The sequence below is a fragment of the Palaemon carinicauda genome, chromosome 18, assembly GCF_036898095.1.
Source record: "Palaemon carinicauda isolate YSFRI2023 chromosome 18, ASM3689809v2, whole genome shotgun sequence".
NCBI lineage: Eukaryota > Metazoa > Arthropoda > Malacostraca > Decapoda > Palaemonidae > Palaemon > Palaemon carinicauda.
The window spans coordinates 37,143,536-37,163,259 of NC_090742.1; the positions used below are offsets into that span (position 1 = coordinate 37,143,536).

Here is a 19,724-nt window from a genome sequence, read left to right on the forward strand (position 1 = left end):
AGCTTCGGTTGACGTTGAATAGGCGTCCTCTTCGTCAGGGGTGGAGGCGTTGATGGAGGTCTTGAAGTGGCTGTCCATAAGGGTGTCGGCTTTGGTCATCAAGTCCTTTATGGGTAAACTATCGACATCAGGTATGGCAGCGCGTATAGGTCTGGGTAAACGGCGTATCCAAAAGGCACAAAGTAGGTTCACCTCACGAGGATAGCCGTCTGCGGCAGGTTGCAGGCAAGCGATACTGGTCATTTCGCTATTGTGGTGACTCCTTGTTCCCAAAGTCAGTCGGATATTTCCAGGAAGGTGTCCTCGGGTATCACCGCGAGAACATAATCTGCTTTGGTGGTTGAGCGAGTCACGCCATTGATGCGAAACTGGACTTCTGCCCGCTGAAGCCAAGCAAACACCTCTGCGCTGGCGAATGACAAAAGTTTCAATGGGGGAGCTGCAGCATTAACTTCCGTAGAGTCCGCCATAGTACCAACGACGGAGGGGCGAGAGGGATTGGAACGCGGGAGGAGCGATTCGACTTCCGTGGTCACCAATGTGAAGGGCCGAGAGAAGGCTGTGACTCAAAGACAGGATGAAAGCTCAATGGAACGGGAAATTTCATGTTCAAAACCGACACCGTTGACGGTGAGAAAAACAGGCATGTTTATTCAGGTTCTTTTTAGTGCAAGGGAAGAGCGAAGATACAAGCATAATATATACACAAAATGAACTTTGTATGATCGTGTGACACATGGTTGGTACAGTAACCTTTTCTCTTTATTTATATTGAAGGCGAATGTCATCGGTCTTAAAGGTTTAAATGTCACTCATGATTGGCAATGGCAAGGGAGTGTGACATTGCCCTATCGAGCAGGACAATATCCTGGAGACTGACCATTTATACATATGATCAGCGCTCAAGCCTCCTCTCCACCCAAGCTAGGAACAAGGAGGGCCAGGCAATGGCTGCTGATGACTCAGCAGATAGATCTAATGGCTCTCCTAAACCCCACATCCTTAGCTCACAAGGATAGTGGTATTGCAGTGACCAAGAAAACTAATGAGTTTGAGCGGGACTCGAACCCCAGTCTGGCGTTCACCAGCCCGGAACGTTACCACATCGACCACCACAATGTAAGAGAACTGTCCTTAAGACCTAACACGGACAGTGAGAGAAATCAGTGTAAAGTTTGGTTAGAAAACGATGAAAGGTCATTTGAATTATTACTTGTTTGTTTTGCACGATTGACAATTGATTCCATTAACTTGAAAAGTTTCTCAAAAGGGAAATTGCAATCAAGAATCACACCTAGAAATGTGAATGAGTTGTACTGTTAAAGATACGATGTCAATGCAAATATATGGATGTAGAGGGGACACTGCCTTTAACCTACTTACAATCATACTTTGAATTTTTAAAGCTTATCTTCATTCCCCATAATTACCCCATGAACTAATTTTAGCTAGATTTCTATAGAGATTCTACAGCCATGTATTTACATTCAGGAGATGAAATTGAATGCAAAGAGAGTAGCATCATCTGCATATGAAACAAGCTTATTTTATAGGCCAAATCACATAACCTTATATAGTAAGAGAAGTGGTGGATCGAGAACACTGCCATGAGAAATGCCAGATATTACATTCCTATAGTCACCATGGTGCAATATATTACTTAAAAATTCAACATTGAACTAAGTGAAGACACACCTCTCATCTGTTTAATTTGAAAATACTTATGACTGATACTTTGTATAACTAATTGGATTAAAAGATTCTGGGACTGTTAGTTACAAAAGGTTAATAGAAAGCTTTTGAAATAGATGAAGGCATTTACCAGTCAAGAGAATAGCTGAGAATAAGAAGGTATATGAACTATCATGATTCAAGTGAAGAAAATTATAAAAATTAAATCTTTCCGGCACAAAATCATATCTATAGAGATTAAAACATTAGACTTATCAAGATGTTATTCGAAGACAGTTGCTAAGTCTTACATCTTTTATATTATTTCTCTCTCCTGAAAGGAAAGAAACTTATCTACAATACATTTTGATATTAAAGTAGTTTCTAATATTCCATTTTTTTATGCATTTAATGTTGACATTTTTCATTCAAGAAAGAAAAGAGAAATGTCTTGGATATTAGAGAGGATTATCATTAGGGGTGTGTTACCTCTGATAAGATAACGTATTTGGAATCTAAAAGTCAACCTCACAGTTACTTTCAGTGAAGCAATTAACATCAAATACAAGTGTAACACTTAAAAAATAGTCAAATTGAAATCGTAGTAATAGAATATCATGAACGATAACTTTTATGATTTGATTCCATGTACAATAGTGTTGTGTCATTTAATATAACAGTTTTTAGGAGACTTGATACGAATCACCTAACGAATGTGACCGGTTTTCTCAATCTGTGAAGGAGATTATACGAAACCTCCTTATTACGACCTACCTTTCGGATGTAATTCGTCCGTCCATGGATCATATTGTAGCCGAAGATCTGGAAGATGTTCTCAAAGTAAGTCAGAGAAGATTAATATTAAACATGGTTACGATTAACAGCTTACGTTAAATGTTTCCCTGAAGGGAAGAGTTTAACGTGGTGAAATCTCTCAGCCATTTTTGATTGATGAATTTATGGTACAGCATTTACAACTATTCATTCAATGTGAAGGAATGTGCTGCTTTTGGTGCTCGGAATTAGCATCAGTCTTTTTCAGCATAGTTGATGCAGTTCGGAGGAATATTTTTGATTTTGAATAAGTGGGGACATCATAACGTGGTGAAAGGGTTTGTGTATCGCCATGTTCAGCAAAGCTGTACTAGTCAGGGCCAACCATACTAGATTGGTTGTCTGTGATCGATCAGACAAAAGTCTCGCATTATCACAGTGGTCACGGTGGTGATGAAAACTGGTCAAACTCCAGACATAAATAAGGACATAGCTGAGGCCTTTGTCCTGCAGTGAACTAGAAACGGCTGCATTTGATTGATTGATTGAGGTAATTAGTGGAATAATCCTCTGTAATGCCATTCTATATTCTCCAATCTCATAGCGTTCCTTCTTATACTTTTTGTTGTTTTCATTTACATTTCGTTTAAATGTTTTCGAATTAGTATTTCCATTGTCTGAATGACCGGCTTAAGAAATGAGAATATATATATATATATATATATATATATATATATATATATATATATATATATATATATATATATATATATATATATACATATATATATATATATATATATATATATATATATATATATATATATATATATATATATATATATATATATATATATTTCCAGGTGAAAATCTAAAATGGCCACCGCTACCTGGTGTTCAGAATACTAACTTCGAGAATAGGAAATTATCTTTAAGTCAAGAGGGTGGAAAGGTCAAAGTCTCGTGATATCATCATTATCTCCTTTGAAAGTCTACTTTTTATGAACCTGGATTGCGAACTTCATCTCCTCTCTATAATAAATATCATACTGCATCACTGGTAAAACCAGAATAAAACTGTAATTCATGTACTATATTTGTTATTCAGATATATTTTATTTTTCTTACGAATTTGATTTTTTTTTTCCGTCAGTGAAACCCTGTTTATTCAAGATTCATATTACATCATTTGTTGCTAAGACGGTAAGAAGGTACCAAGCATTATGAAATTTCCTACTTTACTTAGTTAAAAGAATACCCAAAAAAGTGCGTGGAGATAATTTTGTAGAAACTTCCAGTTCGCACGAATACACACACATACACACACAGCACACACACCCACACACAGCACACACACCCACACACACACACACACACACACACACACACACACACACATATATATATATATATATATATATATATATATATATATATATATATATATATATATATATATATATATATATATATGTGTGTGTGTGTGTGTGTGTGTGTATGTATATATATTTATATATGAGCATTCCAGTAGGAAACACGGCAACGTCATTAAGACAATTACCTTTAATGAAAATTGCGCCAGAAATGTATCCCAAAATTATATATATATATATATATATATATATATATATATATATATATATATATATATATATATATATATATATATATATATATATATATATATAAATATATATATATATATATATATATATATATATATATATATATATATATATATATATCATGTTCTTGAACAGGATACTAAGGAGATATATATATATATATATATATATATATATATATATATATATATATATATATATATATATATATATATCTACATGTATATTTTTTCTTCTTCTTCTTGAACAGGATACTAAGGAAATCAGCGGCAGCGTCGAAAAGCTGGTCAGAGGGCGCTGGTGTGAACGGTGGCTCACTCTGCACGTCAGTCTCGCAAGCATTCATTATTACCAGGTACGTACGCTATAATGATTTTTTCATTAATTTGTAGAGAGTTGACTTGAAGTTTTTAGTGGCATTAAGAAAATCCTTTTGATAATTAAATCCTTCTGATAATCAAATCCTTTTGCACACCTTGAGTTCCATTCACCCACTATTTTTTAGTTATTTATTTGTAATATATGATAAATTTTGCACATTTAGACGTGTTTTTCATATTCAAATAAGCCATATATATTTTTAATACATTAATGTCTGGATTCTCTTAACGACCTCGGGATCAGAGCCCCAGGCGAAATCACGCAAAGACAAGAGCTTGTGACCGGCCGGGAATCGAACCCTGGTCGGCAAGCTTGTATAGACAGTGACTAAACCATTTGGCCACGAAGAAATATATATATATATATATATATATATATATATATATATATATATATATATATATATATATATATATATATATATATATATATATTCTTATATCTAAAAATGAAAGAAAACCATTATAGATAATTAATGTTGTCTTATGGGGATACCTTATCGTTGTGAAAGGATTTCCGTATCACCCTGATTAGTAAAGCTTTACTAGTCAGGGCTACCCATACTAGGTTTGTTTGTTGTGAGCGATCAGATGAAATTCCCCAACCATCACCAATCCCCACTGGCCAGCGTGGTGATCAAAGCTGGTCAAACTCCAAGCATAAGACATGACTGATGCCTTTGTTCTGCAGTGGACTAGAAACGGCTGCATTCGTTGTTTGTTGTTGTTGTTGTTGTTGTTGTTAATACATGGAATATGACATGATCCTTGGCATTAGAGGATTTGATAATAGTACAATTACCATAAATATTTTGTATTGTTTGAAGACCACTAAATGAACAAGTAAAATACTATTAATTCATATCTATATTACCTATAACATATAACCTCATGGTATACCTTTAAAATTAGAATTTAAGGCATGCTAAAATATTTAATACAATATTTGTATATGTTAAAAGAATTTTTTTTCTTTTTAACGTGTTTAGAACAAGAATGACCAGGAGAACGGCAAGGTGAGAGGTATCTACCCATTGACAGGTGTGAAGGCAGAAGAAGATAGTAAAGAGGAAAATGCATATTATGAATTTGCCATTGTTTTCCAAACTTCGAAGAAGATTCGATTTCGCACAGTTATTAAAAAGCAGTCTCGAGCGTGGTGTATGATCATCAATCATTTGGCAACCCGACATCACAAAGAACTGGTAAGCGTCTGACAGTGTTCTTGAAAAGTTGTCGTGTTTAGCATGAGAAAAAGTTTGAAATTAAGAAGCATGCTTTTGAATATATAAATATATTTCTTTAATTAGATTACTTTTCTAATTAATGAAGGCAAAATCTCTCTCTCTCTCTCTCTCTGTTTCCAGAATAACCCCTTGGAGGCCACTTTATCCATGAAATCCCGAACAAGTTGGTCCACGATGACGGCGAAATTGGACGTTGACTCGAATAACTTATATTTAAGGAAAGTAAGTAATGTATAAAGGACTGTAAGTTCTTCATATATGAGATTGATTCCCTCTCTGATAAAGTAGTTGAATGTGTTAGAATTCACCTAATTGATATTAGAGATTTCAGGTCGATAATCTTAGTTGTACATTCTTCAGAAGCAGAACATTTTTGTAAAGGATATACTGACCGCTAGGACCTTAAAGTATTAGATTTTCACTTGTTTTTTTTAATTCAAAATTAAGAATGGTTTTGAATTTTTATTACCATTAAAATGTTGTAAATTCAATGTAATTCTTGCAGAATGATACAGGCATTCATAAGGACTTGTGCTCTATGTTGACACTATAATTATAATTCTAAATCATAAGCATATTACGTAAATAACAATACACATAGTAACACATAAAATTCGCATAAACCATTTACTGTATGAATTGGTAAAGGTGATTGTGATACTTATGAACAAAGCATTATATCACTTAAACAAACAATTATCACACAAAAGAACTGGCGACTGCATACATTAGAACAGTTAGATGACTTGGCAGAAATCTTATACTGTATAAAGTAAGCTTCCACTTGACATTGAAATACCCATACATTTCTTAATCATCATCTATTCACATGTATGTAACATATCCTGTTAGTAACAACATACTGTTAGACACAATTAGGTACGAAAAACCATTTTTCTCTCCACAAATGAAAAAGTTTAGAACCTGTCTTATTCAAGTACTGATCATTTCTAGGGAGACTGGCAGGACGTCCGGTATAAACAAGACGAGGCATTCTGTCTGAAGGATGCTGCTGTACGACCCCTTAAAAGTTACGGGAAAACGTTCGATTTCGAAATATCTATGACGTCACCACAGAAGAAGCACGTTGAACTTCGGTTTCGCGCACCGACCGAGTCAGATAGGACGATGTGGTGCCAAGCCCTACAGCGGGCACTCGACGTTCAAAAGGGACTTCAGAGGGTATGGGATAAAGTGAATTGTATTCGAGATTTTAATTATTATTATTATTATTATCATTATTAGCTAGGCTACATCCCTAGTTGAAAAAAAAAAAAACAGGATGCTATAAGCCTAAGGGCTGCAACAGGGAAAATAGCATAGAGGAAGGGAAACAAGGAAATGTATAAATTTAGAGGGAAGTATTGAATAATTAAAATTAGATATTTTAAGAATAGTAACAGCATTAAGATATATCTCTCATATATAAACTATAAGAACTTAAAAAAAAAAGAGGAAGAGAAATAAGATAGAATAGTTTGTCTGAGTGTACCCTCAAGCAAAAAAACTCTAACCCAAAACAGTAGAAGACCATGGTACAGATGCTATGGCACTACCCATGACTAGAGAACAATGGTTTGATTTTGGAGTGTCCTTCTCCCACAAGAGCTGCTTACCATAGCAAAAGAGTTTCTTTAACCCTTACCAAGAGGAAAGTAGCCACTGAACAATTACAGTACAGTAGTTTACCCTTTGAGTGAAGAAGAATTGTTTGGTAATATCAGTGTTGTCAGGTGTATGAGGTTAGAGGAAAATTTGAAAAGAAAGGCAAAGGAAAAATGAACCGTAACCAGAGAGAGGGATCAATGAAGTACTGTCTGGCCAGTCAAAGAACCCAATAACTCTCTAAATGTAGTATCTCAAATTTAAGGCATTTAATGTTTGGGAATAAACCGGTTTAAATTCGTATAACTTGCTAATCATGTAGGGTAATTCATACCCACACACAGTGAATTATCCACAAGATAACCTATTCATTGCATAATTGAAGGGAGACACCCAGGGATTTATCTGCATATGCCCAGCCTGTCCCCTGATCTTTTTGTTCGTAGGGCAAATATTAGGGCCATTAGGCGCATAAGTTTTGTCAATATGTATAAACAATATAGTATATTAGGCAATAACAGAGGTTTAATTATCACATTTTACTTCACCAGAGTCCAAAGGAAGGAAACAAAGAAGGTAAGATTTTTGTAAGAGAGATCGTGGAAGAGGTTCCAGGTGGAAAGTCCATGAGAGAAGTAGTGCTGGAAGGAATCCAGGGATTCAGTCCGAAAGTTCTGACCCGTGTCAAATACTACTTGCAACCGCATCCTATTATACATATAGGAGATGTCAGTAAGGTAAGGAAGTCTTATGTATGTAATAGATATATAGTTGCGTTATTATACTGATAATGAACGGGCTGCATATTATCAAAGTCTGGAAGCGGTTGTCTCCCGAGACGAAATTGGAACCAATCACAGTGCGAGCTTGCTCAGCGAAGGTACCCTTTAATAGTGAACCGCAAGGATAGCGCGAGCAGTATATATATGCACCACTTGCCAAAATAGAGGAGCAATCAAATTATGTTTAATTGCGAGCGAAGCAATACACAACAGAGCAAAGGGCATTTAAGGGACGTGATATAAAGATATCTGGCAAGTGATAACAATGAGTACAGGGTAGGTGATGGACATCATGGGTTGGCAATACTTGCCTCTACTGAGCGAGCTCACGGCGTGATTGGCTCTAATTTCGTCCTAGGACAAACCTTTCCAGACTTCACTAGAATGTGAATGGCTCCATATTAGTGGAATCTGGTAGAGTTTGTCCTTGGATGAAATTAGAACCAATCACAGCGTGAGCTCGGTCCGTGGAGAAAAAGTATTGCCAAATCATGCTGTCATCAACTACCCTGTACTCCTTATTACCACTTGCCAGATATATCTATATCACATCCTCAAATGGTCTTTGCTCTACCATGACTGGCTTCACTCACAGTTAAACATAATCTCATTGCTCCTTTGTTCTAGCAAGCAGTACATGGATGTGCTGCGCACACCATCCTCATGGATCACTATTATGGACTAGCAATACTTGCCTCTACTGAGCGAGCTCACATTGTTATTGGCTTTAGTTTCGTCGGGGAACAAACAATTCCGGACTTTACGAATATGCGAACGGGCTATAGATTGAACAAATGTATAAAACAACATGATTACAGATGACGCATACATTTTCCTTATACATACTGTACATACAAATGCACACACGAACACATCATAATTTATACACACACATACATACATACACACACACACACACATATATATATATATATATATATATATATATATATATATATATATATATATATATATATATATATATCTATCTATCTATCTATATCTATCTATATATATATATATATATATATATATATATATATATATATATATATATATATATTTGTTTATAGATATATATGTTAAAATATCTATATATACATTAATAAAAACATAGATATATGTATTATATGAATATATTTTTACGATGATCATCTGATGATATGAACTTGTTACCAAATTATTATTCACACGTATAAGTAAAGCCCCAAAGAATTAAAAGTAGATCACATAGCCATATTAATTTTACTTCACAGAATCTGTTTTATTTTGCACATTATGTCGAATATTTGCCCATGTTCGCAAGTTTTCTAAGAAAATTACAGGTAAAGATGTCCCATTACTCTTTTGTAGTAAAAAAAATTGAATTACGTATATCATCTCTGCAAATGAATTTACTAAACTGAAATTCATATCTTAATTAAAGCTCCCAAATGACCATTCTATTTTTTTTTTTTTTTGTAAAAGATAGAAAGAAATAGGTAAAGAAAGCTTGGTTGAAAATTATAACGTCCAGATTAAAAAAAAATGAAGTGTAAACTTTAAGATGGAATTCATTTTTCTGTCTTTATCTGAATAAAAGGTATACCACACTACATTGAATTTCGTGACGGTGGCACTGATGAACGCTGGATTCACACCTGCACCTCAGGACAGCTCAACTAACCTCGTATTTGAAATAAAGACGGTGCCTTCCACGTCAGTGTGCCCGAGGCCGACCATCAAGGACATCGTCAAGGTCCTTTGGCCAACTGGATTCTTCTCCTCACCGAGTCGATCTCCGTTACCTAGTCCTGGAAACTTATCCGACCATTGCAAGAAAACAACGACCGAATAGGGGAAACGCTATTGTTTACAGTGTGTCTTGCACATCACCTTGTAGACGTAACTGCTGGATATCTCTGCATTGCCTTATTCCCAAATGTCTACTTTTCATTTGTTCCCTCTGAATTCTTATTTCTTAGCTGTGTGGCTTCTTTAGCTTTCCATGTTTCATTTTATAACCAATCTTACGAATGGAAGTCTAGTCATCTGACTGCTAAACAATAATAATCATAGTAATAGCAGCAAGAAAAGTAGGGCAATACGTAACTAGGTAAATAATACCACTACCCCAAGAGGATAATACCATGAGTCGCAGTTAGTGATATCCAAGTAGAACTATTCCTTGAGTATTTCCCTCTCATTTTATAATAAATACTTCCAAGATATTATCTTGAGTTTCCATGAAAATCCTCTGTAATGTGTCGATGAGCTCAAATATTTATTGAACATTTATTTTTTCTCTAATAATCTGGGTTGTGATGGAATATGCCTCATCGTATTAATTTAGAGATTTTAATATTCAGAGGACTCTTTGGGATATGTCTTATGCAACTGGTTTTGGCATTTCAGTATTCACAAGACTCTTTTACATTTTATTAATGCAGTTAAGAAAATCATAAATTGAAATGTACTTCTATCTTTGAACGTCTAGGTATGGATATTTGTATAGCACTTCTTCTACATTAAAGAAACAAGCATGAAGTTATATTCATAATCAGTCAAATGCAAACATGATAAATAAACTTCAAACTTCTTAAAGGAGGAAAACAAATTTACCAAGAGCCAAATGATAATTTTAATTATTCCCTTTAATTATAAGGATACTGAGACATATCTTAAAATGATTTTATTTGGCTGTAGACTGGTAAAAGTATCATCTATCTTATAAAAAAAAAAAAAATGAAATACTAGTTTGCTTGTAAGATTAAACATTGAGGTTATATTAATAATCAAAATATTAGATTAAGTAGGCCAAGAATAAAACGAACTATTTATACTTTTTATTAGAAAAATATATAAATTTGATAACTACAAACATAGCATTTTGGATAAAAATAAACAGCAGGCAGTAGTTAAGGTGAGACTATCGTATGCAAATTAGAAAAATTCTCATACTTCAATATTCGTAGCATCGTCGCAGATATAAGCGCTTTCCGATGGATGAAGGTCTACATCCTTACTTAAAAACGTTTTCTTTTTCTTTTTGAAAATTCGAGAGAATATCAATCATCAGGAATGTTCTTTAAAAGTATTAAACAATTGGTCCATTGTTCATGACAAGTTCATGAAAATGTTCTTTCATCCAACCTTATTTCTGGTAAACCGATGTTGCCTTTTGAATAGCAAATGGGTAAACATAGACCATTGATTACTTATCACGTAGATTTAACAAAAGAAAAAAAAAAGAACAGCTTAAATCAAAATATCAGTATTAATGTAAGTTTTTACATGAATATTTCTTATGACAAATTTCAGATCATCTCGAAATGATACTCAGTTGTCAGATTACATTTCATATTTTTCTTTCAAATTCATTATATTAAAGAAAACCGTATACCTTCAGATACCATGCACATGGTTATGTTTGAATATGAATACACGTAATATGTGCATATGCATTCGCACATATCTAGATATCCGTACATATAACAAAAGTACTGTATATACGAGCAAACATACGTGCAAACACAAAATACAGTATATGCCGATCATACATACGTGCATATACAGATTACAGTATATGCACGTCTATTTACATGAGTATATATATATATATATATATATATATATATATATATATATATATATATATATATATATATATATATATATATATATATATATATATATATATATATATATATATATATATATATATATATATATGCGTATACATTCGTTCATGTAGGATATATAATTATTTACATATACAGCATAATCATGTTTACAAAAGCCAACTGCTACATTCATTATTTTGCTTTGAATCGATAAGCTCTAAACGCATCAAACTAGGTTTCTGTTCATCAAGAGATACATTATGGTAACGAGAGAGAGAGAGAGAGAGAGAGAGAGAGAGAGAGAGAGAGAGAGAGAGAGAGAGAGAGAGAGAGAGAGAGAGAGAGTTCAATTAGTTTTCCATTCTAGTTTTGATGAAAATTTTAAGTGAACTCACTTCGAGTGTGGTGGATTATTACACGAGTGGAAGTATTGGTTCTCAGCTTAAGTACGCGATTATGGCTCTGGAAAGCGTCAGAAAGCAGTTCTTTAACAATTTTTGTTTGGTTTTGTGCGAGATTGAAGACGATAGACGTCATTGGTATTTGAGGGGTTACTATGAGAAAATATATACCCCAAAACATCATAAGATTAAATTTTAATTGCTAAAAGAAAGAAAATATCTGATATATATCGGCCAATGCCTTCAAATTTTGAGTGATTCTGGAAACCAAAAGTAAGATTTTTTCTAACTAATCAAGGGATGATGTGTTTTGTGAATCCTTGAAACAAATGTTAATAAAAAAAGTTTTTTATTCCTAAATGAAGTATACAATGGTAAAGTACATTGCAAGAAAAGTCTTCTTTAAAGAATATGTTGTAGCAATATTACCCTTTATTAGGTAGGCTAAGTAAACAACACATCAAATTAAGCCCTAGAAAAGGCTTCTATGAATACTTTCCGAACAGTTCATGACAAACCTCCATTTAACAATTTTAGATAATTTTTGTCATAAGACGTTATTTACGTAACCCTGAGATAATGGAATGGCGCTTTTGACTTGAATAGGTAAAGTCTCACGTCACCAGCAATGTTTCTCTTCACATTGGAACAGCTTTAATGGGGAAATAGCTTACTTTATGGACATGATTCGTCCTCCTCCTATGGATTATCTGTAAGTATTGCTCTAGTTTCATGTTAATAGTCATGTATTTGTGTGTATGCGAGAGTGGTGGGTTCATGACACTTCGTCCTTCTTACGTGAAACATCGAAGGCTGGGATGCTTATAATTTATTGCTGTTAGGGTAAGTTACAACGGCCAGCAACTAGGATCATTTCCACTTGACTTTCTTGGCCGAATGATCTGCGTTGACAAGGAAAGTTTATTTTGTATGGTTCCATAATGACGGGACATTCATTTATTACAAATACTGATGTTGACACGAGGCGTTCATATGATAATTTTCTCCGTTGAAAGGAAGCGTTTATTTAGTACATTTTTAATGTGAACAGGGAGAGTTCATATACTGAAATTATCATAACAAGGGGTTTGGATTATTTTTTTTTTTTTGGCGGGTGGGGGTGGGGAGCATGAATACACAATCTTTTGAATTATGTCACCAAACGGAACATTTACGTCCATCAGTGAATCTTATGAGCAGGACTTGTTCCGATGATCGAAGGGTACTCACTTTGTATATTCTGGAAATAATTTAGACCTAAATATTGCAGATGCAATTTTCTCTATTTAGAATGTGAAATATTATATATGTATCGATATATATATATATATATATATATATATATATATATATATATATATATATATATATATATATATATATATATGTATATATATATATATATATATATATATATATATATATATATATATATATATATATATATATATATATATATATATATATATATATATATATAAATTTCTACCCAACATGCAGATCTAACCTCAGTCTCTTCCAATGAAAGGTAAGTTAGCCATCAATCTTACTACCAGAGGCTCTTAAAAAAGTCAGAATCTAGTGGCATGATTGAGAGCTACCTTGCCTTTCATTTGATGAGACCCGGTTCGATCCTAATGTGAGGTAGCCATTTATATCTCTCTGAACATGATATTATGTTGATTTTTAAAGTGTATATATATAGACATATACATAATATACATCCATAAATAGTTTCAACACAGGTCATCCTTCCAACGAGCTCAGCAGAAACGCAATTGGGATCACCAAGACGACATTAGACAATGCGGACGATGTTTACAGTGATACGAACGTTTAATAACACAACACTAGATCTGCATTCTATCAGATGTTGGATTATATATATATACATATAATGTATAACATACAAGTCATTCATATTGCTAGGGTGATCAGGCAAAAGCATCGATTCAGTGCCTTTGATTTCCCAGTGCCATCCTCTCTGAATTGGAACAAATTTTTGGCTTTTCCTGTTTCTCATTTTTATATTTTTTGAAATATCAATTGTTTACTTTAACTGCAGGAATAGTTTTCTTTGAGAGATTGTTCTACGATACAGAATTCGATTGTTTAATGACTAATGCGGCTATATATCATATGACTTCCACTGATAATGTGAAGATAGAATTTGAGCAGACACAGCACTAACAAATATAGTATATATATATCTCTTCAGAAAATATCTCTCAGTGAATTTATCTATAATTCATTAAAAATGGGTGTGCCTTGTATCACAATACATCACCATATTGCATAACAAATGCTTTGCAGCATATCTTACATCACATTCTGGGAAAGTACCAAGTCCACCTTTTGTATAATCCATCATTCTAAAGGCTACAAAAGAAGTTTCAGTTGAAACCAGCTTTCACATATACCTAAATGCTGGGCGATGCAAAAGATGGCACAGTTTGGGCAACCGCCTTTTATATCATCCACAATTTAGGTAATACCAAAGAAAACGTTTCGTATTGCCCACAATATATGATGATATGATAGACGGTATGGTTACAATAGGGGAAAGGATAACGGCATCTTGGTACCCCGAGAGAAATAAAACTAAGCTTACAAGAAAAAGATAACATTTGTGGTTCCCAACCATGTGCACGAGTATAATAACGCCCTAGGCGGATGTTTCATGCTGAATGAAGATATTGGGGTACCCCATCCCTGGGTCCTTCATCTGGTTGCCAACCCCAATGCATTCTTCGATTGTTCCCAAGTCTTCGCACAGGCCGTACTCGTGCAAGCCGCCTCTCTTCTCTGCTTCTATAACGACAACTGCCTTTGGCAGGTCATTTTCAACCACCATGCAGGGAGGTCCATGAATGGTAGCAGCTGGAGGGACATGGGCATATTTGTGGGTACGGCATTGCCTGCAGCACATAAGGCGCGAGATGCACTCATCCATGGGTTCTAGGGAACGAAGGCACAGGGGAAGCCAGTGCCACGTCTGAAGCCACAAAGGCAGGTATTTGGGGAATCTGGTCTGGGCCACATTGATGAAGACAATTAGGAGGACGAGAGCTGCAAATGGAATGAAGACACTGTACATAGCCACCGGACCACCCAGGGAGACCAAAAACACGAGGATAGGAACCAGACAGAAAGTGCTCAGCATGTAGATGATGGCAAACCACCTGTACTTGGCCGTGACGCGGCCGAGGCACTTGGCCATCCGGACGGGCAGGCGCAGGAAAGGAATGGGGTACCACAAGAGTAAACCGGTTACATTGAAGAACAAGTGGATGAGGGCAATCTGGATGGCTGGCTGAAGTCTGGATGAATCAGAGGCTAGTGCTGCCAGTAGGGCAGTGGTTGTCGTGCCCAGATTCGACCCAAGGGTGAGTGGGTAGACCCGCTCAATGCTGATGACCCCCAGACCAACCAGAGGGGTCAGCGTGGAAGTGAAAATCGATGAAGATTGTAAGATGAAGGTCATGATGGCACCTGCTAGGATTGCAATGTATCCTGTGAGCCAAGGGACGTGAGGTAGATCGGCATTTATCACATGTTGCACTACTCCTGCAACGGATCCTGGAAAATGCACAAAAAAGACAAGTGAGTTAGGTATACAATTGAAAAAGGAGTGCTAAAGTAAGAAAATTTGTTGTCAATATAAGTAAATTAGGGAAAAACAAACTTTTGCATATGAATCAATAATGAAAGACCAAGAGGATCACAATGAGAAATTGCACGAAAATCTTAAAATTACTATTATTTCTTTCCCCATATATCTTGAACGGGAATTTTTATATTACTTTTAAAGAACTAAAACTTACCTTTCAACATAGAGCTCAATATTTTGACAATGGAAATGAGGCACGACAAAAGTAGCACCAACGATGCTGAGAGAAGCACAAGTCCCACACCTGTGTCACTCAGGGGAATGTGGGCCGCTAAATTAGGACCTTTTGGGGAGAAATTTAGGATGATATAGAGATTGATGACAAGTGTTTGTTTCTAAGTTTAAAATGGGTCTTCAGTATTCATTTAGTTTTACAGTAAAAGGTAATGGTATTTTTAATACTTGATGTATAAGATTCTATTTTATATAAAATACAATCAGAGGGTCATTGATGGAAACTATAATGATTTTTTTTTTTATGGAATGTTAAGTTTCTATAGCAGACCCCAAAATATCCTATGTATCCAGGTTAAAAAAATCACTTACCTAAGAAAAAATCTTAATTATTATTTTGAAGATTGAATCATTAAAAAGAAAGGAAAAATCACGTACATGTCATGTACTCAGAAGAATTGGAAAGATCAGGGCAATCCCGGAGTAGCAAAGTAGCATTTTCGTAGGCTGGGTCGTTCATTGTCCAACCAGTTAGGACTTCCTTGTCCAGCTGAAATATAAGGTCATGCGTTATATTTTATCAATTTTGATAATAAAATTGTGATAAAATCAATAAATTTTGCATTCATTCTTCAACGTAAAATAAGGGTTTCTATCAGTCGATTTTCCGGATTTGACTAAAACTCAAGTTAATGTAGTAAGTGTATCTTATATAAAATTGGACAAGGCTGTATACGAATTATAACGTCGTTGAATACTAGTGAATATAAACTAAAATGTCTTGAGGATACAAATATATTACGATCATTGCATCAGTAAAATTAACTATGATAGGCTGTCATTTCATTTGACTTAAAATTACTGAAATGTAATGCAAAAATAACGAACGAAAACAGTACAAGTCGGTCAATGATTTACTAATAAACAATGAGTTGTTGAGAGAGAGAGAGAGAGAGAGAGAGAGAGAGAGAGAGAGAGAGAGAGAGAGAGAGAGAGAGAGAGAGAGAGACGAGGGAAACAGCCTTGGGGTGCAGGCCAGGGAACTTTAAAAGTATAGCCTACAGTTAAGCTTCGTTGAGTGGGTACTCTACCGAGTAAAAGAGCGTCATCAACATAATTACCCACGTAATTTCTCGTCCTCAAGGTCAATGATTCTTTTTAAAGAAAAAGGCGAAGGGAGAAAAGAGTAAGTAATAAGAGGAGCTGGAAAGGTAAACGCGGGAGGAAGAAAAGAAAATATTGACGTTGGCAGTGAGATGTGGTCACAGTGAACTTTGCTAAGATAAAGGGAAGGGAAAGGAGGTAGACGAAGAAAGAGAGAAATACAGGTGAGTAAAAAACTGCTTAGTTTTGATAATGATTTTCAAATGGAAAATATAATCTCTAGCAGAGTATACTGCAACTAGTAGTGACCATATGAATGTTCTTTCAAAACTAGTTAACGCTAATTGCAAAAGACAAAATTGAGGAGTAGAATGGCAGGATAAGGAAAAAGATACGCAGGTAGAACAGAACGAGGCACAATGGATGACAGGACAATAAGTGCGAGGGAAGAAAGATGAGAAACATCGAATCAAGTAGAAGATAAAGAGGAAGAACCACACACCTTGACAATAGCATCGGTGAGGGGCTTAGTGATCCGAGACAAGATCTCCACCTTCATGTTGTTCTTCTCGAAGGTCACGCCGTCCAGGATGGCCTTTGTGAGGTGGTAGAGGTACCCCGTGGCCACCTCTAGTGGCAGGAGCACCAACACCGACAGCCAGTTGAACATATCGTGGACAACAGCTCCCGAGAAGGCGCGCTCGAACTGCTCTCGGTCGCCAACCTGTTGATTGATTGATTTCGTGCGATACACTGGCGTTAAACAGTAACTACGATTATTGAACCTAGAAACACTGAATAGTGCGTCACATTTATCATGGTCACTGATAAAGTAAAACACTTAAAGAGCTCACCATATTTTATTTCAGCTTTTGAAAACTTATTTAAAATTAGGGGACAGAAATTAGAAAAAGCATAGTTTCTTTATTCATGATTTAAGAAATCCACATTATTCTCGAAGCCAAACAGTAATTTATAATACAACCAAAGAGGATCGTCTATCAAAATTCAATATTCAGTACTACCAAGAGTATATGGAGAGAAAGAAGTTATTACCAGTTCATGTGTACGAATAGATCGAACTTACTTGACCAATACTGACGAGCGAATTTGTGACGGATGTTCCGATATTGGCTCCCATTATTATCGGGATGGCCGTATTTACATCCAGAACTGTAAGAGGGAATAAAAAAAACTCAATACAGTAAGTACTTAAAATTGGACAACACATTTGCTGAAAATAACGGCCATTTGAATTTTCTTATTGACTATACATATAAATACACGAGCTAATCTTCCTGGACATATATCTTGCAATTTCATCCCCACCTCATAAAGTAAAAAATAGAATAAAACGTATGAATACACGATAAATTAGTAATAAAAACTAATATATATATATATATATATATATATATATATATATATATATATATATATATATATATATATATATATATATATATATATATATTACAGTAGGATCACTCTCTTCAATTTACCGTTTAAAAAGTCAACTTAGTTTTACTTAAACCCAAATAATTCACAACTTATTAGCACAAACTATGGAAGGACTTACAGTGAGCAGCGACCATTGAGACGATGATGGATGACGAGGTAGAAGATGATTGGACGAGGACGGTGACCAGCACGCCAATCATTAGACCGACGACTGGATTGCTCAACAGTGCCGATTGGCGGAATACTGCGCCTGCAATGCGAAAGGGAGAAAGGCGTGAGTGAAAGCCTACTGATGATTGACAAGATAGATAAAAATAAGAATGATATGTAGCACTAATTGTGATTTATAAAAGCGACAAATGTACAGAAGAGTTTCTGGTTAGTTGTATATTACTGTTTGTCGCAAAATTAATTTTTCTTTGTATCGGAAGAAGCTCTATATTGGTAAATTTTCTTTATTTACTTACCAATCAGAATTACGTCTGTAACTTGGATTTTTATGCATAAAATACACTTTCTCTCGGTTCAAAAAGCTGCAGCCACAGTTTTGAGAAACCTTGGTGGTCCGGACTGAAATACTGCCTTACTATTGGTCGGCTAATTCTACCTCACAGAATAGTAACCAATCAACGCATTAGCTTTTGTTATTGTTTTGAAATACGCGATAGTGATACTCTGCTTGTGTTGTTGGAAATGTGTGACATATTTCGACCTTTTGTTTATATTATAAAACGATGTGTATTATTATATACAGATATTGTGATTCAGGAACGTTTTATGTCATCATACAGGAAGAAAGTACAGAGAAAACACTTTATAGTTGCATTTTAGTGGAAAGTGTTTAATTTCGTTAGCAGGTTGGTACGAACGTGTTATGTTTTTCATTACTTATTCTGTCTGTATGTGAAAATATACTAAAGTATGCGTTTATCGCAATTCAGTAAAGTTTAAAGCCATTTTATAGCTAAAATAGTAAAGACCTGCATTAGCGAACTTCAATATGAAGGGTTAGCTTCGTTTATCAATAAGCTCTACCATTTGACATATTTTGTGAGACTGGTGCAGGCTAGACCAGAGGGCTAGACTTTGCACGCTATTCTTTTTCAACGTTTGGAGCCAAGATATGTGAAAACTGTGTGCCTTAAGGTTAGGTTTAAAAAACTCTGTGACTAAATATCACTTCTGTAAACCTTAGATTAAGTGAAATTCAGTCTAAAGTATGTGTATG

The 19,724-nt window shown here is 34.9% G+C and overlaps 2 protein-coding genes across 2 annotated transcripts in view; one reads left to right on the plus strand and one right to left on the minus strand.

Moving 5' to 3' along the window:
* The first annotated feature begins 2,166 nt into the window (after window positions 1-2,166).
* Window positions 2,167-9,995, plus strand: LOC137657774 (uncharacterized). Its single transcript, XM_068392284.1, has 7 exons — window positions 2,167-2,511; window positions 4,321-4,425; window positions 5,440-5,655; window positions 5,818-5,919; window positions 6,652-6,879; window positions 7,854-8,039; window positions 9,667-9,995. Exons 1-7 carry the CDS (start codon window positions 2,470-2,472, stop codon window positions 9,919-9,921), a joined length of 1,134 nt encoding a protein of 377 aa, XP_068248385.1. The 5' UTR covers window positions 2,167-2,469; the 3' UTR covers window positions 9,922-9,995.
* A 4,163-nt stretch (window positions 9,996-14,158) lies between these two features.
* The window catches only part of LOC137657775 (sodium-dependent phosphate transport protein 2A-like), a 35,539-nt gene continuing 29,973 nt past the window's right edge, over window positions 14,159-19,724 (minus strand). Inside the window, exons 5-10 of the mRNA XM_068392285.1 lie at window positions 18,615-18,746; window positions 18,123-18,208; window positions 17,538-17,759; window positions 16,370-16,481; window positions 15,912-16,040; window positions 14,159-15,666 (exon numbers count right to left, since the gene is read on the minus strand). Coding sequence (XP_068248386.1) covers window positions 14,753-15,666; window positions 15,912-16,040; window positions 16,370-16,481; window positions 17,538-17,759; window positions 18,123-18,208; window positions 18,615-18,746 — 1,595 coding nt within the window. The 3' untranslated portion in view covers window positions 14,159-14,752. The remainder of the gene's footprint in view (window positions 15,667-15,911; window positions 16,041-16,369; window positions 16,482-17,537; window positions 17,760-18,122; window positions 18,209-18,614; window positions 18,747-19,724) is intronic.

Excerpts from the sequence above, each read along its gene's own strand:
- LOC137657774 (XM_068392284.1), top strand. The coding sequence starts at position 2,470 with ATGGATCATATTGTAGCCGAAGATCTGGAAGATGTTCTCAAA. Across the intron at positions 4,426-5,439 it reads CAAGCATTCATTATTACCAG|AACAAGAATGACCAGGAGAA; the intron begins GTACGTACGCTA and ends TAACGTGTTTAG. Across the intron at positions 8,040-9,666 it reads ATATAGGAGATGTCAGTAAG|GTATACCACACTACATTGAA; the intron begins GTAAGGAAGTCT and ends TCTGAATAAAAG.